Source organism: Lagopus leucura, unplaced genomic scaffold, assembly GCF_019238085.1.
Source record: "Lagopus leucura isolate 7727_CA_CO unplaced genomic scaffold, USGS_WTPT01 Super-Scaffold_100159, whole genome shotgun sequence".
NCBI classification, from domain to species: Eukaryota; Metazoa; Chordata; class Aves; order Galliformes; family Phasianidae; genus Lagopus; species Lagopus leucura.
The window spans coordinates 21,345,599-21,371,308 of NW_024962335.1; the positions used below are offsets into that span (position 1 = coordinate 21,345,599).

Sequence of the window (25,710 nt, forward strand, 5' to 3'; positions counted from 1 at the left end):
TGCATCATTTTTCATTGTAAAAAATAATAAATTCTCTAGTGTTCTTTATGTCATTTTGGTGAGTTGGTGTTGACACAATTTGATTTTGGCTGTTTTCACTATGTAATCCTTTCTAAGCATCATGAGAGATGCATATAATTATAACTGTATGACTGTATGTATAAATATTCAAAGACATTAAGATATCTTTAATCTGAGAAGAAACTGGGGAGTTGAATTATAATTTTTCCTCTGGCTCCTTGTAAAATCTCATCTGTCTTTGCTCAGCAGTTGGTCACTGCCTTTTCTTGGAGCTGTTTTTTCACTTGAATATTTCATTTTGGTTATTTTTCTCGTGTGTTTCCTTTCTCTGTTCCTGCAGTTTCCTATAATCACTTTCCTCGAGCGTGGTTTATCTTAGCTTTCTTTCCTAACAGTTTCCAGGTTTACTTTTATTTCATTTGTGCTTTTCTTTAAATGCTAACCACCTTTATGATTCTGAAATTATACTGTTTCTCCATGCTATTCAGCATTCATGTTCTTTCATCTTGCAGGTATGCTTTCTGTTCAGCACAGCAAAACCACCTTAAGTAGTTCAGCTCTTACTGTTCCTTGCTTGCATAACCAAATATTTTATGCTCTGAACATTTGCAAAATCTCAATTCTTCTATATGGATAAGGAATTTTCCGTCTTTGCTACTGCTTCCCTCTTGCTCTTTTCTTTTATACTCTCAACAGATCTGTTCTCTTGGATTTTTCCAGGCTGTGATGATTGATTGGCTTTTGTGCCTGTTTATTCCTTGCTGTTGTCCAGCATTTTGTTTACAGTTTTAACTTCTTGTAGTTGAAATTCTGTTTGCTTGCATTTATCCATTAGCTTTTATTCACCTCATCCTGCTCTTGCCCAGACTTGTTCTACCATCCTTTTTTTCCTTACTCTGCTTTTTGCTTGGAGCAGCTTTACATGAGATGTAAACTCCTTACTGCAGCTCAATTTTACCATAAAGATACATAAAGCACTTCAGCATTTGTCCACAGGATATAAGGCTGTACTTTGATCTCCTGTATTGTGCATCCAAACAGTCTTTATCTTAATCACACAGAATCACACAATTGTAGGGGTTGGAAGGGACCTCCAGAGATCATCGAGTCCAACCCCCCCTGCCAAAGCAGGTTCCCTACAGCAGGTCACACAGGTCGGCATCCAGGCAGGTCTTGAACATCTCCAGAGAAGGAGACTCCACCACCTCCCTGGGCAGCCTGTTCCAGTGCTCCGTCACCTCACTGTAAAGAAGTTCTTGCGCATGTTTGTGCGGAACTTCCTATGCTGCAGTTTCTGGCCATTTCCCCTTGTCCTATCTCCACTCACCACTGAAAAGAGTCCGGCCTCGCCATTCAGCCCCCCACACCCTAGATATTTATAGACCTGGATCAGGTCCCCTCTCAGTCTCCTTTTCTCAAGGCTGAACAGACCCAGTTCACTCAGCCTTTCCTCATAGGGGAGATGCTCCAGGCCATGATTCCACCTCTTTGAGACAAATTAGATTTTAGTATCTGTATTCAATGAAAATGAATCTGTGAGTAGTAACAGAAAGCAAACCTTTAAGTAATAACTAAATGTGTGAAAAATAGTCAGCTAGGGGAACTTCATACTCCAGCTACTTTAAATAATGCTATTTAAAGTGTATAGTGTATAGTAAAGTGTATAGTAATGTGGCTTCTTGTTTAGAACTCTCTACATCTAATAGTTCTTTTTCATGTTTTACGGTTCTGATGTCTGATGAGGTTTCTCACGTGGCTTCAAAACCAGCAGTTTGCTCTCTTTTGTGGTGATCTGGGCAAGTTGAAGTTGTGGAAGAAACTTGATAGCCAGGGAAAGCATCTTCAATAAGCATTGATGATCACTTTGTGATCACTTTGACTTCAAGCATGTCAACTCTGGGTTTGGTATTAGCTCATGAGATACAAATGCAGAAATACAACTGAAATAGAAATTGAATGTGACTCTTGTGAAAACTACTTACAAGCGTGTTGGAGGTTTTATGGCATAAACAGATGTGTTTGAGGCTTCTAGTATTTAGAAAATACAATTGAAGCTGCCTTCTGTTTGCCACATTGGAAGAAGGTTGCAATTACAGTCTGCTAGAATTCTTCCTTCTTGTCAGAAAGCTTGTTTGGCTTCACTAGTAAAGATGTCAGCATCATATGTATTTGAACAACATAAGAACAGTGTTCCTTGTTCTTTGTGAGTTAAAAGAGGGAGTGAGAAGCTGAAGGGGGTAGTATAAGGTAATGATCTAACATTTGCCTATTGATCAGAACACACAGTGACACAAGGTCTGGGAAGAGGAGGACTGCAAATAATATTTAGTAAAAAGTGATGAGAGTCACTGAAAGTGAAATGAAAGGTAAGATACGTGGTTATTACCACAATCTGAGGCCTTCCATCACTTTGGGTCTAAGTTTAATAAATGCACTTTGGGGGAAAGGAAGACCTGTGGTCTTGTGGGATTTAAAGAGACTCTTTAATGAGGATTTGGTACCTCTGCGTGTGTGGGGGTGAGAAAAATACTCTGGGGCAAAATATTTTTTAAGTCTCAGCTTAAATCTGCTTAAGACGTTACATTTGTTTGTAATCAGTGTTTACACTTCAGCTTTCTGCCATCCAATTTCTAGTCAATCTGAGAATACTATCCCTGGTAAACATAACTGACATACTGGTGTTAGCAACTGTGGAATCCGCTGTTGAAACAGTAGTGTTAATGTGCTCCTACTCTAGATTTATCACAGAAATGCAACGTTTGTACTGTGGCAGGTGAACTGTTGCGGCAAATCTAACATGTTCTCTTTATGGATTTTAATTGTCAGGATTGACAACGCCATCCTCTAGTGGGTATTTTAAAAAGTTCTTTGTGATGTCTAACATTACCAGTATTTTGGATTAAAATCTGCAGTTCTGTGACATAGCAGGTTTTTGTTACAGGTATTGCACCCTGCTGTAGAGTCGTTAGACCTCCAAGCATGTGATGTTTCAGATAATGCATTATTGCAGCTTTATAACTGCAAGCAATTGAAAAAAATCAACTTGAACTCCTTCAAAGAAGACAGATTGGGAATCACTTCAGAAGGTATGTTTGTTATCTGTGTGTAGATTATTGGGATCTTGTTTCTGTTTTATTTTTCTTTTAGATTGGAGTAAATTGCAAAAATACATAGTGTAACTCTTGCTTTAAAAGGTCCCCAGTGCCACACCAATACTAATTAAAAGTAACTTCAGTGGTGTAAACTATAGGCCTAGAACGATGATTGTCTTATGAAAGAGAGCTATCAGGTTACTGATAAAGCTGGTGTTCATTTAATGGTATTTTTCACTTCATTTTGTTCTTCAGTAAATGAGTTTGTAGCATTTCCTCTTACTTGAAAGATTTAGCTTACTTTAGGATTTGGTATTTCAAGTATTATTTTTAACCTGCAGTCTTAAGTTGTGTCAAGAGCTATTGGCTTGTAAGAATTAAGTTTGCTAACTTTTTATTTCCCACAACCTTTGTTCTGTCTTTTCATTATGCTTGTTTCTTTGCTCCATCATTAGCTCATCCATACTGGAAAACTGAGGCTAAATATTCGTTTAGAGTTACTATATACCTTACTTCAGATCAGCCTTGTCTGTATTTTCTTAGCACTGCATATTGATGTGCTTATCTTTCAGTGACATGTTTTTAGTTGATTTTATTTACTTGTTTTCAATGTTCCTGCACTGTTGTGCTTCTTGATCACTGAGACAGTTTAGGGGTCTCCCCTAAGGCATGAAGGGTCTCCCTTGCCTTCTCCCTTCATGAAGGGAGACCCTTCATGCCTCCCCTTCATGCATTCATCAGTCCATTGACATCTACTACATTTCTTAAGATAGCAGCTGAGCCCAGAGGTCTTTGTGTTGATTTTTTTTCTCTATTTGGGTAGAGATTTCTGATTACTTTGCTGTTAATAAGTTAACAACGATGTGTTCCTACTCCATTCAACTTTGCTAACTTTCCTACTCACAAGCAGAGCCCTTAATATACTGAAAAACAGAGTTGCCAAACTTTTAAGTTAAAATAGTTCTTATTCACTCATTTCTATTGTGTACACACACACAAGCAGTTTAAAGAAACGTTGCCTTTTACTATCTCACTGATGGGTTTTTGGTTTTTTTTCTGAAGAAACCTGTAAATTTGCATGCCATTACCATATTTTCTACTGTAAACCAATTCTGAATCAAACAAATACTCTTTTATCCATGTTGCTTTGAAGTTCTCACATAGTAACATACACTGATAGCATTCAACTTTTTATTTCTTTGTATCTAGAAATTATGTAATTTTCTGTACAACTGGAATCACCATGTTGCCATAATCTCTGAAATAATTTCCTTTCTTGAACTGCATCTGTAGTTCATGTACTTTTGTTATTTCTGGGGTGGTGAAGGCCTGGCACAGGTGCCCAGTGAAGCTGTGGACACCCCATCCCTGGAGGCACTCAGGGCCAGGTTGGTTGGGACCCTGGGCAGCCTGAGGGCTGGGTGGCAGCTCTGCACACAGAACTGATTGGGCTTTAAGGTCCCTTCCAATCCAAGCCATTCTGCGATATGATTCTATGATTTTATTGGCTACTTGCTGACACCTCTGTGCAAATGTTTTGGTTGTTGGCAACCCGCAGGGCACTGAGGGCACCAGCAGCCCTTAATGACCAGTGTCATGACCACCCTTATCACACCAGGTGCCCATGGGCCTTCGGGCCTGACGTGAACTGTCACGGTTCCTGTCCTCCTTCTGAACTATTATTTTGATTCTGGTTTTTTGAGTTGCCTTGGATGTGACCCATTGCCTTGTTGCCTGGTGTTCACTGGGCCATCAGCAGGGCCTGGTAGTGTCATCTCTGCTGTGCTCACACAGCTCAGTGCCATGGGGCTGCGGCCTGTTGCTGAGGGCACTGCGCTGCCTGTGTTGTATCTAACCTATGCTCATGGCTTGCATTCACTTAGAGAGCAGCCCTGATCTTGCTGCTCCTTGACTTAAACACTTTAATCCTCTGCTACTAAGCACTGTCTTCTTGCTAATTGTAGTGCCACACCAAGTATTGTTCTTAATTGGACTTAACTCTTTGTCTTCCTGTCCACTAATAATCCTGTAGGCAGTACTAAATCTTTCTGTATCTGAACTTAACAAGTGTGTATATGAAGGCCTGGTGTGAAAGTGGAGAGGACTGGAGTAAATTACTGCAATCATTCTGCAGTTCAAAGGGGTTTTAGTGCTTGGTTTTGGTCATTCCTCCTCCCTCATCACTTGGGCAGACTGTTTAAGTAAGACCACTTTCCTGATGAATGTTCCCCGGTGTTCAAACATTCCAGCATGTGTCTTTCTTCAGGAGCCAGCAAGCTATTGCTGCAGTTTCCCCGAGTTAGTGCTTCTTTCTGCCTGCCACCAGCATAGTATAGTTGGCTGTGATTTCTCCCAGTCAAGGTTTTGTAGTTTTGTTTATCTCAGCTTGACTCTCCTATCCATTGGAGTTGTTTTCTTCCTAGATCTGCATTTAAAGCCCTAACTTATCATGCTATTTTCTCTGGATTTGCTCTGGTTGTCAGTACTTCTTAGCAAGGATTTCCAATGCATATAGACCAGCAAAAATATTTCACAAAATATCCAAAAATATCTAAATATCTATCCTTATCATTCTGCATTATCTTTAAAATTACGCTTCTTCCTCAGTTTCTCTAATGTCAGCCTATCACCTATCCTATTTCCTTTCTCCTCTAGAGCAGCTCTCTCCACCACCATCCTGTTGGAGGATGCTGCTCCATCTTCTGTTTCTGCAAGTTTCACATGCCTGTTTTCCAGCACAGCATAATGTTCATTAACTTGACTTCTCATCCCCTGTCTTTTCTCTCACTTGACTGCATGATGGCATTTTCCATTGATCACATTGGACCTACTGTCCGTGTAACCGTGTTGACCAAATGGCTGAAATACTTCAGTTTTTATGAACAGACATTGTTACACCAAAACTATGATGCAACTACAACCATACCATTTCCAGAGGTATCTCAAGCCATTGTTTATTGGTTTTGTTTTTTTTTCTCCCACTCATTCACTGAGTTGATATCTTTATGTAGATAACATCCCTCAGGTATCTTGTTTACATTACGGAATTCAGCTTTAGAAATCTTTATCAGCACTGGCATTCTTCAGCAGTACCGTTCATCAGGTCTCTGCCCTTGTTAGGTGATGTCAATTTATTTTTTCTTATCCTTCAATTAGCAAAACAAAAAAGTGACCACAAAATGATTTTCATGTGCAGGATCTTGCTGACGTGGCATGGAATGAAAGTTGAGCGGTCAGTGACCACCAGAGAACAGCACAAAGATTTCAGTGGGGTGATTATGTTACAGTGACTGATTATTTTTTTTTTATTATTCTGTTTCTTTGACAGGTGTCACTGCCTTGGCCTTATCCTGCCCTTATTTGTGTGAAGCATCTTTTACAAGGTGCTGCAATATAAGTGACAGTGGAGTTCTTGCTCTTGCGCTCAATTGCCAGTTCTTACAAATACTGAACCTGGGCAGCTGCTCAGGCATCATGGATGCATCTCTGCAGGCGCTAGGAGAAAACTGTAAATTTCTTCACAGTGTGGACATTTCATCTACTCAGGTAACTCTGATGGCAATAGCTTATCACTGACTTTGGTTTATTTAGTTATTTATTTAAGATTGGCGTGATTATCTTTATTAAACATGATAAACAATATCTTTTTAGATCAGTTCCTAATAAGGCTTAGGACCACGGTTTGTTTCCACTTTTCTCTTCTTAAGGAGGAGGACTCACACTGAACATAATCACTCACGGCTACAGTCAGCTGAATGCTATATCTCATTATCTCCAAAATTCCTTCTTAAGGAAAAGAAATACATGTTTCTGCATTCTGGCAATCAGAAAAATACACATTTTGGTATTATAGCATGCATTGAGGACTAAAGATGCATTTATTAAAATCCACATGCTGTTGGAGACTTCAGTGTCTTTATTTAGTATAATCATTTCCTTCAACTTATAAAATACTTCATAAGAAGAGGGTACAACATTGGACACCTTAGTATGTTCTTTCAGGTAAGACAAACAAAACCTGAATAGTAATAATATATATTGTTCAACTATACATACCCATACTGTCAGCAAAGAGTCCATAATTAGTTCTACTTCAAGAGTGATTGTGTTTTCTGAATGGCTTTATCAGAGTTATGTTACGGAGTCAACAGGGGAAAAATGACATGAAAAATGTAGGAAAGAGCAGATAAGAGGATTTAGCAGCAGTTGCTATTTAGCATAAGGAGGAGAGATTGGGATACAACAGCACTACTAGAACAGGCTTTATAATTATGGTTAGATAATGAAGTGGATGAAAGGAATTTCTGAGATAATGAAGTGTAGCATTCGGTTGACTGTAGTGGTGAGTGATTACTTTATGCTCAGCATGAGTCCTACGTGGAGCATTCATAATGAAGCATCAGATATGGAAAACATGGGACAGGTTTGTATTTTAGGTGCTGTTGTTCTCCTTGAAGCTTTTCCTGAAGTAGGGCATCAAAAGTCATTTTTTTCTGTGGTAATTTTTATTACTATCATTGAAGTCTGTTTCTTCAAGCTTATTTCTTGATTTTCAGTTCCCTTTCCTATTTCCTCTCTTCCTGTCCATGAAATAGGTAACGTGAGAAACACACTTAAAATTAAAGATTTCTAGTCTGGCAAGTATTTTAGTGATAGCAGCAAAGTTTATTCATTGTTGCAGTAGTGGTTGCACACCTCCATACTGGCAAGGGAGAAATTGCATGCCTAGTTAATAAAATTGATTCTGTTATATACCCTGGGCCTGACACAGGTAATATCTCTCCTGGTGCCCATTGGTTGAGTGTCTCAGGCTCACAGTCTTCCCGATGCTGTTGCTATGGTACATCTCCACATAAGGACTGTTACCAAATTGTTGTCTTTAGGTGTGCTTTGTATGTTTTGAAATATTGGAGATATTTCAAAGTTAGCACATCCGTTCTGCTTTGTACTGTGATAGGAGGGCAGTATTTCAAAGTTAGTGCATTCGTCCTGTCCTGTGCTGGGCTCTCCCCATCCTGCTTGCTTTCATTATCTTATGCTATCTCAATCCTACCCGAGTCATTATTCCCCATTCTCTATTCTCACTCTATTCATCAGCTTTCTTTATGTATCAGTAACATATACAACTGTTTCACAGGAAGGTTTGTAAGTTCAGTAAAGGCCTACATTGCATACAGAAAATACTGGAAACTTCTGCTGCAAAAACACAATCTACCTCTTACAACAAGTTTCCTGGTATGTGTTTTAATTGGGATGAACTCCTCTTGAATAAGTAAATGTTTGAACACCTTTTGTTCTTTCCTATTGGTCATACGGTGATAAAACACTAGAATTCTGAATTTAGTTTGACTAAATGAAACATAGTAAGTATCAATTAAACAGTCTTAACATCTTCTGTGACATTGCCAGTTACAGATAAGCAGACTAAAGGAGAGAGATTTAGTGGGTCGTGCCTATAGAGACTGCAAGACATAACCACATCCTTGTGTTTGTGTGCCAGAATGAATAATAAGAATGAAGTGAAAGTGGCAAATGTGCATGAAAGAGTAAAACAGTGAGAAATCTGGAAATAGATGAGCCAGCAAAGAAGGGCCCACAGCCTGCTGCAGGAACAAGGAGACAGATGTAGGATAGGCTGCAAAGGGGCAAATGGCTCAGAGTGGTGTCAGCACTTTTAGAAATAATCTCATGTGGTGACTGTGGAGAGATGGAATACAGGAAGTGGAAGATTGACACAAATAAGAACAAATGGGGTGGGCAAAACAAGGGAAGAAATGAGTAAGAAGAAGGTGTAGCTCTGCACTCCTGCATACAGAGAGTGTATAAATAAAAACTTGGCCTGAAAAAGCTCTGCTATGCTGGTACAGAGCTGTGTAAGAAAGCTACTTATGCTTAGGTGTCAGTATGTTTACATTATCATTCTAAGGAGTTAGGTTTTATACTGAAATTCTGTGCCTACTGCACTACTTCTAGTCTGTCCTGTATCCCAGTAGTGTCAACAGGTAGGAACACGGGCTCTAGAGTCCCAGTCCCTACACAAATTAAATAGTACATTTCCTCTGTAATCTTCAGTGATTCAGTATATGGCAAATAACTGTAGGAAGAATCTTTCTGAAATGGTTGTGCAAACTTCTGTGCAGGGCAGTGTAGTTTTCTGCAAAATGTGTTGGCAAGAGCAGGGGTGTTGCTGGTTAGGTATTCTGTCTGTGCAGGCACTTCTCACGTAGAATAGGGGTGGGTTGTTTCTGTGTTTGACTGCTGATACCTGAGTAACCTAAGCCTTTGCTACGTGTACAGGAGTTTGGTGACTGATCTACACCAAGAGCCCGATGTATTTGTGGCTTGATATTAACCATAGATGGCTAATCTTTAATACGAGAGCATATGTAGTATTACAAATAGTGCAAATGGATACTCAATAGAGTATGAAACAGTACTGCAACGCTGCTAAGTATAGCAGTACTTAAGGCAAGGAAGGGAGGAGGCTTTTGTTTTAATAAAAGCTGGTTTAGTGCTTAATATATTCACAATCATAAAGACAGAGTTCAGATGGTTTGTGGGGTTGTTAAGGCACCAGCTAGAAGGTCTGGTCCAGGTTTCTTTTGATGACATGGAGGAGAAGAGGCACAGCTGTCAAATCTTAACTTGGTTTGTTCTTAGGTTGGTGACTGTGTACTGGTTTTAGATGTACCATCTTAGGCCCTTTAGGAAATTACAGTGATTAATCTCTCTGCTTTTGTCCCACATAAGGAATTTATTAGAATGTATTTGTTTACTGTCCTTTGTCTCCTGCTGTGGCTGTCTTGAGAAACTAAACGTGTTGAGCTAGGCACTGCCATTCGTATTGCCCTTTCTGTACTTTCACACCAAGTCATTAATTCTTCATTTGCACTGGTTTGATCCTTTCTGTACAGCCAATTTGCAATAGATGGCCAGTAGCCAAGAAGACAATTTGTGCAATGGAAATAGTCAAATCTTTAAACAGAAATGGAGCTTGTGGTATCCGAATTCTAGCTGTCAAATTGGGCTGAATCTCACTATGTGTGTTTGGTGACTGCAGTAATACAAGGCCAATTGGAAATGAGGAGGAATTTTAATGAATTTAGTTCCCAGAAGTGAACATTTAAATTGTTCTTACTTGCCTTTCTGAGGAAAGCCCTCTGTGCCTCTCTTTTTCTCTTGCAGATAATCATTGCTTTGTGGTTTTCAATAGCCAATCTGATAAAACCTTTTAGTGCAAGTGTATGATGAGTGCTGAAAGACTGTTCGTTTGAGGGAATTTTGTGCTAATTAGCTGGTTTGCTTCCACGTGAGTGAAAGTAGGACTACAGATAAAAGACTGCTGTGATTACTCTTTTTTTCTTTCTTTTCTTTTTTTTTTTCCTACCCAAGATGCTTCCTTCATGAATGTTTCCAGCAGGGAACATTTTCAGCAGTCGTGAAAACAGCAGGAAAATTAGTTCACATAGAGCAGAAGTGCTTTAGGGCTTATAAATTAAAAATGCCATACACCCACTGTTAAATGAGCCCACAAAGCCACAGACACAGCAGTTCCACAGCTGGGCTGAATCACGTATGTAGTATGATGCAAGTATTTAATAGATGGGGAAAAAATATACTTGGATAGTTTTCTCTGCAAACCTAGTTTGGAAGAAAATACATTCCTGTTAGATGTATTAAGTGACTGTAGGGAGAGTATAAATTAATATAAGAAGTCTTTCCCAAATAGTTATGTTTGAAAAATGGAGCTTTAATCCAATGTGTTAATAAGTGTTGTTTTTTTTTCTAGGTAACAGATGATGGTGTTATAGCACTAGTGAACGGAATGTGTTCAAAGAATTTAAAGGTAAACTATCAAATCTACTAACAAATGAATTACAGAAGGAAATAGACTGAGTAGTAGTGTGGATTTTGTTTCTTTGCTGTGCTGTGCTTAATAACATGTTCCTGTGCTTTTAGTCTTTTTAAAAACCATACATTCAGATGCTTTTGTATTTAGGTGGGTTTTTGTTGACAGTTCTACTAAAGCAAGCTTTTATATCATTACGTGGAATGACATAATTTAAAAACAAAACTTGTGTTCTATCAGTATACAGAACTAGAGAAGTTTAGGTCTGTACAAGCAGGGACAAAAAGAAAGGAAAATGCGGCGCTATTTGTTAGTCTCTTCTTCAGTCTCTCTTCCTTATCTATGTCCTGATCCTTATACATCTGCTTCACGTCATGAAAGTAACGTGCAAAATGTATAGGCAGTGGTCCAGTGTCAGGCACGGGTGCAATAAGTAGTGTCTTCAAGTAATCAAGCTAGCAAGTAGCGAGATTGTGAAATCTTTGTACTTCAGGAGGCGTTCAGATTCCGCACTTCACTTACTGCTTGTAATGAACTAAGAACAAACACACCAACACCAGCTTCTGTATTTCTTGCTTCAGTGAATACAGTTCTCACTTTCTGTGTCGTCATTCTGTTCAAGGTTACATTTATTGCAAAAGCTCCCTTTCATTTACTTGCCCTTTCAAGATCCTTGGAGCTCATGGTTTGGAAAGAGACTTCACAATTAAACAGTGCTTTGTTGGGGTGCCTGAAGAATATATTCCCAGATACTATTTTCATTAGCTCTGATGTTTTATTCTCAGCGTTTCTTCTTATATGTTGTGTTTATTGATGTAAAAAGTAACCTGGAGAACACTGATTTTTAACAGGAACAACAGACATTTGATAGTAACCTGTCAAAGCCAAATGGAAGAAAACTGCCAGGAAGAAAGTCATTCTGTCCTGTATGAAAACAAACTGGTAGGAGAATGTGTGATAGGAAAACTGTTGGGACTCAAACTCTGTGGAATCTCACAGAAAAGTTTTTTCAGGTCTCTTGAATAATGCATGCATTTGGAGAAAAGTTAAATTTATGGGTTTAGATTTTTGTGGTGTCAAAACTAAAAAAGCTGTCTTGATTTTTTTTTTTTTTTTTTTTTTTTTCTTTTTTTTTTTTTTCCTGAGAGTGTTTTGCTGGTCTGTACACAACCACATAAGGGATCAATGCAGTGAGGAACAGTAGGTCATAACTTCTTCTGGGTGAGGAATCTCTGAAAGCACTGGGGAAATGGAAGCTTTACCTCCAAAACTGAGAGTGCTCTGGTAGGCATTTTTTAATATTATTATTATTACTGTCTTCTTAACACAGGAAATCCATATGGAATGCTGTGTTAATCTGACAGATGTTGCTGTGGAAGCAGTGCTCACTTGTTGTCCAAAGATACGCACTTTTCTGTTCCATGGATGCCCGTTGATAACAGGTGGGTCAAGTCAGGCTATCTCTTGATTTTCTAAACACGTTACAAATTTTCCCATTGCTTGTCTGACATCAGACTTTGTAGATTAATAAATATTCTATATGAAACTAGATATTTTTTTTTTACTTTCTTATGAAAGCAATCTAGAACAAAGTCCTACAAAGTCAGAAAAATATGAGGTGTGAGTCAGAAAAATATGATCAGTGTTTCACAGTGATAAATATGCTTAAGAGAGTTGAATTACATCTGCTGTAGGAATCCTAACTTTGCTTTTACTGAGTCTGACGTGGTTGAAATGATTGTTTTTAAACTTTGTATTAATGCAACAGGTACATATTTATTGAAACTGATACTAAGAGTAAGACACTTAATCACAGATTGTATGATTCTATGAACCAGTTATGAATAACCAAGATGGAATGGTATCGGTGTGGCCCCAGTTTCAGTCTTCTGTGGAGGGTAATGGGGTAAAATTTTTTTGAAGGAAATGAACTATTGTCTTTGGATTCAGAAAAATTTGCTCATGCAAAAGAACATGAAGTGCCTAACAGCATGAGAAGTGCTTTGTTAAGGCCAAAAGTGGCCTTCATTGTTGCATCTTGCGTTTTATTTCCCTCTATGACTGAGTTTCTCTTTTAAAAAAATTAACTGTGAAGTTGTCATGAAGTTATTTTTAAAACAGAAATTTAGTCTTACAGGGAGAGTAAAGTACTTTTTTGTGAGTACAGGACAAGATGTTAGAACAGTGATGATCTGTGTCCTTCCTGTGTTCATTTTCTATGTGCATTAAAAAGTGGAGCATAAATGCAGATAAAATTAGTTTATTTTGTTAACCCGATTCTAAACAGCACCCGTATGTTATTCTGAAGGAATAACAATATCTTTTTCTCTTTTGTAGGCCGTTCACAAGATGTTTTAAGGCAGCTCATGATCTCAAACAAAATCAAGCAAGTGACGTGGACCGTTTACTGACTGTTTTTTGCCTGCTTATGTATGAGTGTAAAGTTTACAGTTAGGAGAGCTGTTTCAGGAAACAAGCACCTCTAATAAACAGCTGGTGACTTCTGTACCTGCAGATTGCTTCTCTGCTTCTTCCCACCAGAGGTCTCCATTGCCATTCCGGTCTTTGAGTGCGAGTCTGAGCTTTCCTAGCGACTGCTTAAGAGCCCTGTCTGTCTTTGCAGCACTGATCATGATTCGTTAAAAGGAAAGTTAAATTACAGTCAGCGTTACACTGTCATCTCTCAGCCTCCTTGAGCAATCAGATTTGGCTGTTATTAAGCATGTTGTAGCATCTGAGCTACCTACACAGACCTGGTCTTACTAAGTCCCTGCTCTGAGTTTTTATGCTGAGAGGATAATTATAGCTTGTTTGTCTGGAGGAAAAAACTGTACGTACCTTTCTTTTGATGTTATTGATGTTACAGGTTTCTGTCTTTATTTACCATTGGTATTTACAGAACTCTTACACATCTAAAACTACGGTCTGAAACATGCAAACACAGAAGATCTTTGGAATTATTGTAGTGTTTAACAAATCTCAGAATAGTGCTGATGGCTGATAAAATAATCTTATATGATACTCATTTGCTCTGGCTTTCTCCTATTGCGAAATCATTGGAGGGAACAAAGCATTGGTCTCTGTAAGCATGGCTAGGAGTGAAGTAAGACCACGTTTAGCATTGGAGTACATGAATCTTGAGACAGAAGAGTTCAGCGAAGTTTGTGTTCTGGTTTATACAGTTTATCACATCTCCAGTGGCCTCTAGAAGATGAAAATGTCTGTTTATGTATTGTTTGACTGTAGTCATTTAAAAAAAATTGTAAGCATAGAATTGATTGTGACAGAACTGTGTTTTCATCATAATTACAAGTCATGCTCACTGGCTTTGTTGAAGCAGTAGAGCTTACAGTGAGACCTATATGATTTCTGCATTAAACTTCTAAAAATGTAACTTCAGCAGTGCAGAGAGCAGACAGCACACTGTGTTGATATTCCACGTTTGGAAATAGCAGGATTTAGCTGGGCAGGTCTTACTCAGATCTGATGACTTTCAAAAATGACTGAGTTTAGACAACAGTAAAGAGTGTTTATTTTAGAATTTAGTGCTTGTTTTAGCTCATGCTGATTTTAAATGTTGCAGAAATAAAAGTGTCTTCTACTAACCTATTTAAAGTACAGTACAAAAGGCATGGAAGATAATGCATCCAGTATTGTTAAAGGATATTACAGTATCTGACAAGGATCTCTGCTTCTCTCTTGATTATATGGCTAATGGAAGAGCAAGTCCATTTAGAAAACTTGTTCATGTGTAACTGAAAGCATAATTCCAAAACTCGGGAACATAAATCTCTAACTCTTCTTGCATGAAGTAATTGATCTGTTGTGTCTGATTTCAGGAAGGGTGCCACAAAAAGAGGTGGCATCATTAGCTACCAGAAGTGAGAAGAGGCTCCAGGAGCCTCCTGCCCAAATCAAGGCCAGCTCTGAGGCCAGCCTCTGAACTCAGGGCTTTCTCTGACTAAATCTCTCAAGTGCTACAGTCAAAAAGAAAATTATAAATGGAAATATATAAAGCAGCTTAAGGTGGAAGACCACTGAGGCCTGTAACGGCAAAGGACACTTACAGTGCTAGCCCTTTGCTAATGTAACTCTGGATTTGTCACATTAAAGGCAAATGCAGCTTACACTGTCCTTAAATGTGCATGCAGATTCAATGTTCTGCAGTCTTTTCTGAATGTGTAACTTAGTGCTGTACCTCACTTTGTGCTTTAAAAAAAAAAAAACAGTACATCAGTGTGATGAGTAATACTGCATTCTTAGGCTTGAAATTTTGAGTCTCAGTCAGTCCTTCACTTCCAGAGCTCAAGACTGCTGTTTGAGAGGTTTGTTACTAGCATCCTTCTACTGGAATCATTTTTGATTCAGGTTGAGACACAGTCATTTTTAATAGATGTTTAAGAGTGGAGGAGTGAAGCTGGAGATGAAATTTGTGTATGTGCTTACCAGTTCATATTTGATATTGTGCTTTTGTGTTACTGTTGTAGATTCTTGAGTGAGCACTGTCAAATATTTGTATATTGCTTTGAATATTAAAGCCAGTAAGTCTTCTGTTTGGATATTTCTGAAAACGTGTTAAGATGCATTTTATGATGTCTGAATGTCATATTTGTGTGAGTGTTCACTTCCTATTTTGTAAGCAGTCTCTCTTTCTGAGTGCCACCCACTTTTTCATAGTTACAAGCTTCTACCACATCATCATGTGGGGTTTGGATAGTTGTGGGCGCATCGTGTTCCCTTCTTTGGTGTTTAGCTCCCTACCGCTGCTTATTGTGTAGCTAACTGCAAAACGTCTTCATTGTTTGCTTTGAAGTTACAGCTGATCAGGACACACTTCTTTACTGTACAGGTAACAGAGAGCTGACACAAGGTTGCCAGAGAGGTTGTGGAATCTCCTGCCTGGAGATCTCTAGAAGGTGCGTAGAGAGTCCTCTGAGCATACCACTTTGGGTGTCCCTATTGAGCAGGAGGTTTGACCTGACGACCTCCAGAGGTCCCTTCCAGCCTCAGCCTGTCTGTTTTCCATCACAAATCAACTATCTTTTTTTTATGCTTGCAGTGTTGGAGAACATAGATGTGCTTAAATGTTCTCTTTGAAGGATTGTTACTCTGTGGCTGTCTAGTCATTAAACACTTTGGCTACAGCACAAGCAGCATGTTTTAGATTCAGTTGCCACTTCCTAAATAATCGTTCTTGACAGCTTCAAGGTAGAGCAGCATTTATTTTTTTTATTATTTTAGAGGGAAGGGGGAGCCTCAAATTAGTTACTTGGACATTCAGAAGAGATTAACAAAAAAAAAAAAAAAAAAGTAAGGCACTTGGAATTAAATATATAACACAATAACCTACATCTTTACATTTTTCATTTTCACACCTTTCTGTAAATAAGCTGCGGAACTGTGTGAAAGCAGCACAGTCATCTCTCAACAACCCTCCTGTCTCTTCACGGGGTGTACTGGATATCTAAAACGTTCCACAATGGTGTCAAAGAGTGAGATTAACACAGATTAAAACATCAAGCAAGCAAACTCCAAAGTGTAATTATCTTTGGATTTGCACTTCAGCACGCCTTGCTGAATAAAGTTTGCGTGTAGTTTTACCTTGAACAGAGCCAAAGCCTCAATGAACATGGCTGAAATAAGCACGGTGAAGGAACATCCTGCCTTGTGTCAACAGACGTGTTCCACGTTCAATTCCCATTTTATATACTCAGGAAACAGCCACGTGAGACAAAGTTCATTAGAGAGCCACTTTTAACAGCTTTCTAGGCTATTTGAGGGCTGATAACTCCAGACAATACTTGATGTTAATCCATTGTTTTCTTGTCTAGTATACTCGGGAAGGGAATACTCTATAACTTTATGCAACTGATTGTGAATGCTGTGGCTTAAAAACTGATGCCTGCCAGGGTCACCGATCAGCACTTCAGTTTCATGTATCCTGATGCATTTCCTCAGCCAGTGATGAAGATCATCAGCAAGTTGTTCATCGTAAAACATATCTCCTAGAACAATGAGGTCCCACTTGCCAGCTTCTGAGTTAATGATGTTCTTAATGGTGATGGGAAAGGGAGTAACGTGGTTCAGTTCACAGTTCAAACTCATTGCCATTCCTGCAACTGAAAAACAGTCACAAAGTAAAATTGAAGCTGTTTTAGGATTCTACTGTACAGCCCCCTGCAAATTTGACAAAAGTTCCATCTTTCATCACAAGTATTTTTGCTTATCTAATGTAGAGACTCCCACAACTTTCATTATGTGTTAAACCTCACATCTCAATCTATCATTATACTTCCTCCTTAATCCCTGAATAATCAAATTACGAATAAACTACTTTCACAAGTAATACAAGGGAAAAAATCTCAAAATCAAATAGAATCATGGAATGGCTTAGGTTGGACAGGATCTTCTGGTTCCAACTTCCCTGCCATGGGCAGGGCTGCCACCCAACAGACCAGGCTCCTGAGGATCCCATCCAAGCTGGTCCTGAGTGCCCCAGAGATGGAACACCCACAGCTTCTCTGGGCAACCTGTTGCAGAACAAATCCTGGGGAAAAAAAGAAGGGTAAAATCTAGGCCCTAACATATGAAACTCAGGAAAATTCTTTGGGTTACAGAAACCAACTTGCCAGCTGTGATGTCTCAGAACTAATTATTTGCCATTTTTGTCTAATTAAGTTCTAGTTCTGCTTGTAACTTCCAGATGTACTGCTTATCTATGAGAAACATCCTTCCTGCCCACAAGACTTCTATAAAAAGAGCAACATCCTTGTTTTGGACTTGTGGCCGTAGTTCAGGGACCAATCATTAGAGACCAGGTGTGTTGGGAAAGCCTGTGCCCAAACATGGATGCAGTGAGTAGGGGGACACCTCCCCAGATGATCACCAAAGACCCCCACACAGACACAGAGGCCTCAGTTATGTTTGTGTGACCTTGTACTGGTATAATCCTATGAATATGTAGTAGGTATGTGTAACTTACGTACTAGATAGGCATATATTAAAAATAACTGAATATGAGTGGAAGAAGATGTGAAGACTCAGTGTCTTAATTTAGTGGAGATTACTCACCTTATGCCCTGCACAGAAATGAAGCCATGTCTCCTCTCTAAACACTTGATTTTAAAATCTCCCAAAATACAGTTAAAAGACAACAGCTTCACTCGTAATTCTCTTCCAAAGCAGACGCATAAGAAACATTTGATAGAAACTTAGTTGTGCATTCATTCTAAGGAGCTATGGAGATGCATTTGGTGCAAGAAAGTGTGGTACAACCCAGCTTCTAGTACTGCCAAAAGCCTTTTTAGTGTTCTTTTTAGCATTCTTAAAACTCTGTCTGGAAACAGATTCTGCCAAGTGAATGAGGGAAAAGTTTTAAATATACTGTAAAAATAATAAAGATCTTTGCACAGAGGTAGGAAAAGAAGGGCTTACTGGGGTCAATGTCATTAGCAAGGACTTGAGATGCACCACTCATCACAGCAGCTATTGCTGTTGCTCCGCATCCACTTCCAAGATCCAGAACAGATCGCCCTTTGACAACACATGGATTATCCAGAATGTACCTGCATTTGAAAGAAAAAAACTGTCAGAGCAATAAACCAGATATGCAAGTTTCTTGCTTATATGTTGTGCTGCAGAAAAAGTTCTCATCATACATGTAGCAAAACATGGTGTCTTAAAGGACACTTATTCCAAATATGCAGCTTCTGTATAGATCCTTATTTGTTTCCGCTGATACAAAAAAATCAAGAACTTGGATCCCAACACATCTGCGTGCAGACACCCAGGAACCCAGGCTGGGAGAACAAGACACCCTACCTGCAAACTAAAACAGTTGCAGATATTGTGAGATGGCAGCAAGAAGGCTGGGACCAGGAGTGAAGACACAGAATATCCTGATGAGGACCTTGGGACACATAGAGGAGCTGACATCCCTTGCCCCTCATCCTGCACTTCATCACAAGGAGTTCTACCAGACAGCTTTGACACCCACAGCTTGGTGCTCGATTATGCAGATACAAGACCAGTGAGTGAAACTGGCTTAGTTTTAATGAAAATAACCTTCTCCTGCGAGGTCTGAAATCCAGCTTTGTCCCCCCTCTGCAGCCTTCACTCCCCCAGGAGAGCCAATTTACTACCAGGGCAAAGGATGGGTGGGACCACCAGAGAAAGCACTCCGCTTCCTCCTTCTGTGGCTGTGCTTGCACTTGCAGTGATGCTCCTGCAGTAACAAGGAGAGCACAGCCTGGCCCAAGTGCTGTGTTTCCAGCGGAATGCTTCTCAAGTTATCCCTCATGACTGTGCTCATTTAGGACAGTCGAACCAACGTATCCTCTGGCACAGACACTGTGCTGGTGTTGGAGCCTGCTGTCTGCCATGCTGGGTTAACAAGCTGTCTTACATTGCAAGTTGCATGAAATCTGGAATGGTGGAAATGCCAGCTGTGAAACAAGGATGGTTAAAGAAGCAGTGTGTTCTCATGTTCCCGTGTTCCTTTTTCAGATTGTGCAGCTAATTTCTGACACTTCCAATGCCTCTAAACGAGTGCATAGATAATAGGACAATCAAGTGGTGAGATGCTAGTTAGTGGACTGAACTTACTGGCTTCAGTGATGCGTACCTGGACAGGGCTTGGCCTCCTGGCCAGTAAATTGCCCAGAACGGGTCCCCATATGGCCACAGGTCGGGCTTTTCCCTCCAGAACCTGCAGCGAGGGGTGAGGAGGCGCAGCCGGATCTCTGGTGTCAGGTGCCCACTGCTGGTCACCTCCGTGTTCTCTTCCAAAAATGCTCTCACCTCAGGGTCCAGCGACTTGCCAGCACTCCAGTGGCAGCAGCGCTTCCAGCGCAGAGCAGGGCCTCCCCTCCTGCAGGCCTTGCCCAACAGCAGCAGCCGCTTCCAGCTGCTGAAGGCCATGGCCCCAAAGGCAAGCTCAGAGCACAGCTGGTCAGGGACAGCTGATGAGGCAGAAGGCTTGAAGCAAGTTCACAGCATGCTGTTTTTCATAGTGATGGATGACGATTCCTGAAAGGAAAACATGACATAAATGATGTTTCTGTGGCTTCAGAACCATGTACTGGTAAGGCTTTGGGAAGGTACAGCTGCTGCTGTGCCATCAAGAACTGGCGTTTTGCCCTGGGGAGCCTGCAAGGCCAGCAGGAAACATGGTAACAGAGAAGCTATCCATCCGGGACAGTGCTACAAATATACCCAGAGAGAAACAGTCAGCGACAAAGCTAAAAGCTAGATAATGTGGCTTTATAACATCTTCGTCTGCCTCGAGGGCACAGGCAGAGAAAGCTGCTCCCATTTAAGGTTCTACCACAGCATCATTAGTTTTGGTAGCAGGGCTCTGGAATTACAGACCTATGGACACAGCAAAGATTATCAGTATGGGTTTTGGGAGATGCCACTAATTTTTAGCTTTCTCACAGAGATGACCTTATATGAAAATTATGTTTTTACATCAAAGGCAAAGATCTCCTCAGTGGACCTTCCTCTTTCTCCCTCAGAATAGTCAGGCTTCCAGCTTCAAAATCTAAAATCAGCTCAAGAACCAACCGTAATTGATTTTTTGCACCTCAGGCTGTATTTTAAAGATGGTTTTACAGTGCAGAAGTCTCACGTGGATGCTCTCAGGTGCAGAAGAAAGCAAACCTCCACTGTGGTAGCCCATTTCCTGTGAGAAACCACAGTGACACACTCCAAGCTAACACAAGGGAAAGCAAACTGAGTGCATTCCAAGCTGCCTTTGGAAACCAAGATATCCAGACTGGGCACAGCAGCCCACAGGGACCTGCTGACACCACTCAGGACTGGTTTCCATGTCACAGGCAGTGAAGGCAAGGAGAGTGGGAGCATGGTATGTCAGTGTGCTTCACGTGGCATTCTGTGCGTGTGTTGGCCTATGCTTTAGTTTGCAGAATCATAGAATGGGTTGGGTTGGAAAAGATCTTAAAGTTCACCCAGCCCCAACCCTGTGCTGTGTGCAGGGCTGCCACCCAGCAGTTCGGCTGCCCAGGGCCCCATCCATCCTGGCTCTGAGTGACTCTAGGGATGGGGCACCACAGCTTCTCTGGGCAGTCTAATTATTGCTTGATGGCTTCCTAAAGCAATTAAGAACTGAACTCCCATAGTGCTCGCTGTTTAGGTCGATTTAGTTAAATCTTTAAATCATTGGCTGAAGGCTTTGTATTTTTATTGCTAATAAGCACCCGTCACAATGTTTCTCATTGCTCCACGCTTCAGAATGCTATTCAGCAGAGCCCACGTAATTAAAGAATGTAATCAATGAACGCCTTCCTTCTGGAAGGCACAGCTACCCAGGCCCCATCTGCCTGAGGGAAGCACCAGATTAACCAGAATCAATGACACGCATAAATCTGGCCAGACAACGCTGCGCGCTGGCTTTCCCCATGAATTGCTGCAAATCGGCAGGGCTGATGAGGCAGCTTAAATTTCGCACCGCCCGTCACGACGCTGAGCGGCGCCGCATTCATTTCCAGCAGTTACCAGCACCGGGCAGCGCACCCCGCGGGCCGCTCCGCCGGGTCCGGCCTCACCGCGCAGCGCCTCAGGGCCAGGCAGCGCCGGGCCCGCACCTACCTGCTGCTGCCGGCGCCGCTCCGCTCCGCCCGCCGCGCTGCGCCACGCCACGCCGCGCCCGCCCCCACCCCGCCCCCTTAAAGCGGCAGCTCAGCCGCGCGCCTCCTGGAGAGCTGAATTCTGTCACGTCTGGCACGGGCTGCCCAGAGAAGCTGCGGTGCCCCATCGCTGGAGGCGCTCAGGGCCAGGCTGGATGGGGCCCTGGGCAGCTGAGCTGCTGGGTGGCAGCCCTGCCCATGGCAGGGCGTTGGGGTTGGGTGGGCTTTGAGATCCCTTCCAACCCAAACCGTTCTACGGTTCTCTGGTTCTATGAAATTCCACGCTTCAAAAAGGATCTCCAAGGGTGACTAGTTTTTAAGCGCAGATAGCATGGCCTCAGCTGGATCTGCCCTCATCTCCTAAGTTATGAGGCCATCTAGTGACCTGCTGCCTTAGCACACTTAAAATGTGTTTGCCGATGTGAAAGCATCTTACAAAGCAGAACCTTTCATCGAACGTGGCTTCCTGTACCGCGTGTCAGAGAAAGCTGGCCCTGAAAGGCCAGGGCCCAGTGCAGCCAGTGTCTGCTATCACAGGACGGAGCCTAGCATCCACCCACACCTCCAGCTCCAAGAAGGGAAACACTGAAAGCACTCATAATACCCCCAAGTGTACATTAAATATGCGATTGAGGGGTCCCTGTGCCCTCTAGGTGCTCACCAATATGCTAGGAATGAAGAGCTCAGAAACACAACAAGGAAGCATTATCAACATCAGTGTGAGGTGCCTGGCTGTGGTGCAATAATGGCTTTATCACACAACACGCTGCCTAGAGTGATATTAAAAGGCTCTGACAGCAGTGGTGGCTGCCAGTCTTCTCACAGAGTCAGGGTAAACCATTTCGACTCTCAAGACATGCTTGTGCTGATGTCCTCAGGAAGTATCAAAGCCTGTCCACCTCAAGAAAAAACTCCTTTTCAAAGGCTTTTTGCTTTAGTATAGGTAGTGACATCTTGAGAATTTCTGCTGATCAAATGCATGATGTAAGCTGCAAACAATTAACTATGCTGGAATTTGCTCTGAGAACAAGGACAACTTTGATCACAGCATGACATCAATCTGGTAGGTGGTGAAGAAATACAACTCTTTCAAAAGGCAGTTGTAGAGTTGTACTTCAGGGACTCCTGTGTGTTTGAGGGAATTAGTGGATTACTGGTTGATGGTACAACTGCCCATGTCCATGGGGAAATCTTGTTTGAACCAATTAACAGCAAAGAAATGGAACTGCACAGGGACAGAAAGCAGGAGTGAGTAGCCACCGTTTCATCAAGGAGCTGATGACTCAGTTAAACTCAAGGCAAGAAAGACCTGCAGTGCAGCAGCCAGGTGATAACCCCAGCTTGTTCCTTCTCTCCTGATTTGTAGATCTGAAACTCCAGTCCCATTTTCCAGATCTTTTTTTGGAATGCCAACTGCCATAGCTCATGGCAGTGGAAGAGCCTGAGTGGAAATTCACAGAAGGGCATATGAATGAACTCGGACTGCTATTGATTTGTAAAAAGCCTCTTCCTAACAACTCAGTATCAGCAGCCAAGGTTTGGCATGCAAAGATCAATTTGTGGTTAGCTGGAGGTGCAGAAACAAGTCATTACCAAAATGCAGCTGGCACATCAGCTAGTAGCTAAGGCAAAGTTGAAAATGAGAGTTCTGCACAGGTAAGGGAGAGGAAATTGAATGATTCTGTTGTGCCTTCAGGTACAGCCCACATATATTCATTTCAGAATCACTGCATCTTTTGCATTTGAGCAATAGATAACCTGCCAAAACAAATCACACATTACATATAGAATGTCTGAAAGCACTAGGTGAGTTCTTCATAGGTTTACTTGTCCCACTGCTGCACTGGGTTAGGAGTAGGAATGAGCAGTAGCTGGCAAACACAAAGGCATCAGATGCATCCTGGCAGGGGAGCACAAGGTGCAGCATTTTATGAGGTGAAGAAAGCTGAAGCTGAGTTAATCTATTCCTTGTACCAATGCGTACTTAGTCTTCCTGAGATTAGGGGTCCCAGAGGTAAGACCAAAAAGATGGAAGTTCTCATTTGTCTGCATATGTAGTTAGGACACACTTGGCTGCTCATATTGATGCACAGTCAGACAGAAGAACGTTTGTGTTGCATGGACAGCGCCTCAAAAGACACATGGAGTCAGATTGTTTGTGCTTTGTGCTCTTAAAAGAAAGATGTACCTTGTAATGCAGCTATGTGCTGCTCTGGATTTGGTTGCCTGCTCCTGCAAGGATACTTGTTTGGATATTTGTTTTGATACTAAAACTAGACAGTACATTTTTAAAGTATGCATGAGTCCGGGTTTTGTTTTGTTTTGTTTTAACGGGTGAAGTCTCCTTGAAAAACTGGACCTTAATTCCTATAGATCTCTTAAAATAATGATGCTTGGTTGCAGCTCCCAGTAGTGTATTGCAACAATCAGCTAGCATGAGTGAAACCTCACTATGGAGGAAAATTAAACAGAAACCAGCCCAGACTGGTGGGAATATCTTCCTATCGATGGAACCACATCCTGTACAAACAGGTATGCTGATGGCTTTTGTTTCCAACATCCTATCTTGGATGGCCAGGCCCTGGATTTCAGTGGTCTGTGGGAAGCTCTTGGGTATCTCCAGCTCTGCAGCTGGCCCAAGGTGGGACAGAGCTGCTCAGGGTAGGAGGAAGACCTATAAATAGAGCTGAGGAATGGCTGTGATTGCTATCTCAGCATTTAACTGTGGTTGCTCCTGTTCTGTCATGTTCAAACTGTGCTTCCCTGCAAAGCCCTGAGAGGAAGATGATAGAACCTGCATGCAGAGGAGCTGCTCACACATGAGGAATTCCTTCCGGGCAGTCTGTAGCTGTCTAAGTCCTCCTGGATGAAATGAAGACATTCACCATGTACCTATCCTTCCTGGCTTCCTATGATAGGAAAATCCACCCTACCTTCCTTCTCCTCGGGGTTATCTTACGGCCCCTCCATTTGTGATGTTCCAGAGGTGATCTGCCAGTGTCATGGCTTCAATATATTTATTAGACCTTAGTGTTTCCCAGTCAGGACAAACAAAGCCAAACAGGGCTAAGTCAGTATTCGGTCTGGAACAAGAGAACAGAACAGCAGCTTGGGGTCCTAAAGTAACCAATGGTTCCCAGGCTCAGCCCTGCTTGTTGCCAGGCAGGCTGCATTCACTAGTGTGTTCAAACCTGTGACGAATTCCTTCTCTCTTCTCCAGGCAGCGCTCCAGCTTCCTCCAGAAATAAACCCTGACGCTGTAGTACATTTTGTTGTCTGTTTTTTGAGGGCAATGCTAACACACTGGTGGCAGGGATAAGATAAGCAAATAAAGTTTTCAAGGATCTGCATCAGTTCACTGGAGGCAGTGAACTGCATTTATTCTGCGTTTCCCCAGGGCCAAAGAACTGCACAGAATGTTTCAGTTTCCTGCTGGATCTCAGAGCCTGAATTCATCTTCTGAATTCCTCCTTTCACCTTCTGTGTGGTGGTCTGACAAACATTTAGGCCCTTGTGAGGATCTGGGGACAGAAGAATTGATGGAGACCTGAGGCAGATGCAAGACGCATGATGCTTACAGGAGAGTTCCTAGGGGAAATTTTGAATACAATGTGTCTCCTCTTCTGGGTGATGTTTGCTATTAAGAGGGCTGTTCCAAAAATAATGCCTCCTGTTTTATTATATTTACAGATGTTGGTGATATAGCAGTAAAGGTTAAGCCTTCCCACCAATATTCCATTATATGTTGTTGCCATATGACAGATGGCAACAGAGGGGCAGTCTGACAAAATGGCGTCTGACTTGGAAGTAGGTATGAAGCAAAAGCATGCCACTGAATTCCTCCTTGAGGAGAATATGGCACCCAGTGACATTCATTAACACTTGTTGAACATTTATGGAGACCAAACAGTGAACGTGAGCAAACGGAAGCAGTGGATAGTGCATTTCAACAGTGATGCAGCGGGGCAGCTCCACTGTTGTTGATTTTTACAAGTGTGGCATGCAGGCTTTTATCTATCAGTGGTGAAAATGCATAGCTAGTGGTGGTGATTATGTTGAAAAATAGTGTTTTGTAGCTGAGAATTTGCTCTATCAGTGTTGT

General features: G+C 41.5%; 2 protein-coding genes across 4 annotated transcripts in view; one reads left to right on the plus strand and one right to left on the minus strand.

Annotated features, from left to right (window-relative positions):
- The window catches only part of AMN1 (antagonist of mitotic exit network 1 homolog), a 28,660-nt gene extending 13,147 nt beyond the window's left edge, over positions 1 to 15,513 (plus strand). For all 3 annotated transcript variants that reach the window (XM_042889605.1, XM_042889606.1, XM_042889607.1), the window contains 5 exons: positions 2,963 to 3,107; positions 6,442 to 6,659; positions 10,903 to 10,959; positions 12,293 to 12,404; positions 13,300 to 15,513. In XM_042889605.1, the coding sequence (XP_042745539.1) occupies positions 2,963 to 3,107; positions 6,442 to 6,659; positions 10,903 to 10,959; positions 12,293 to 12,404; positions 13,300 to 13,373 (606 nt within the window). In that variant the 3' untranslated portion in view covers positions 13,374 to 15,513. The remainder of the gene's footprint in view (positions 1 to 2,962; positions 3,108 to 6,441; positions 6,660 to 10,902; positions 10,960 to 12,292; positions 12,405 to 13,299) is intronic.
- A 658-nt stretch (positions 15,514 to 16,171) lies between these two features.
- Positions 16,172 to 21,612, minus strand: ETFBKMT (electron transfer flavoprotein subunit beta lysine methyltransferase). The gene is made up of 4 exons (XM_042889608.1): positions 21,571 to 21,612; positions 19,586 to 19,989; positions 18,397 to 18,527; positions 16,172 to 17,081 (listed from the first exon to the last, which is right to left on the minus strand). Exons 2-4 carry the CDS (start codon positions 19,879 to 19,881, stop codon positions 16,717 to 16,719), a joined length of 792 nt encoding a protein of 263 aa, XP_042745542.1. The 5' UTR covers positions 19,882 to 19,989; positions 21,571 to 21,612; the 3' UTR covers positions 16,172 to 16,716.
- Positions 21,613 to 25,710: the final 4,098 nt, after the last annotated feature.

What these genes read in the sequence shown, in the direction of transcription:
- ETFBKMT (XM_042889608.1), bottom strand. Translation starts at nt 19,881, where the DNA reads ATGGCCTTCAGCAGCTGGAAGCGGCTGCTGCTGTTGGGCAAGGCCTGC. An exon ending in GGAGGCCAAGCCCTGTCCAG is followed by an intron (nt 18,528 to 19,585) that starts GTACGCATCACT and finishes TTTCAAATGCAG; the next exon opens with GTACATTCTGGATAATCCAT. An exon ending in TGCTAATGACATTGACCCCA is followed by an intron (nt 17,082 to 18,396) that starts GTAAGCCCTTCT and finishes ACTGTTTTTCAG; the next exon opens with TTGCAGGAATGGCAATGAGT.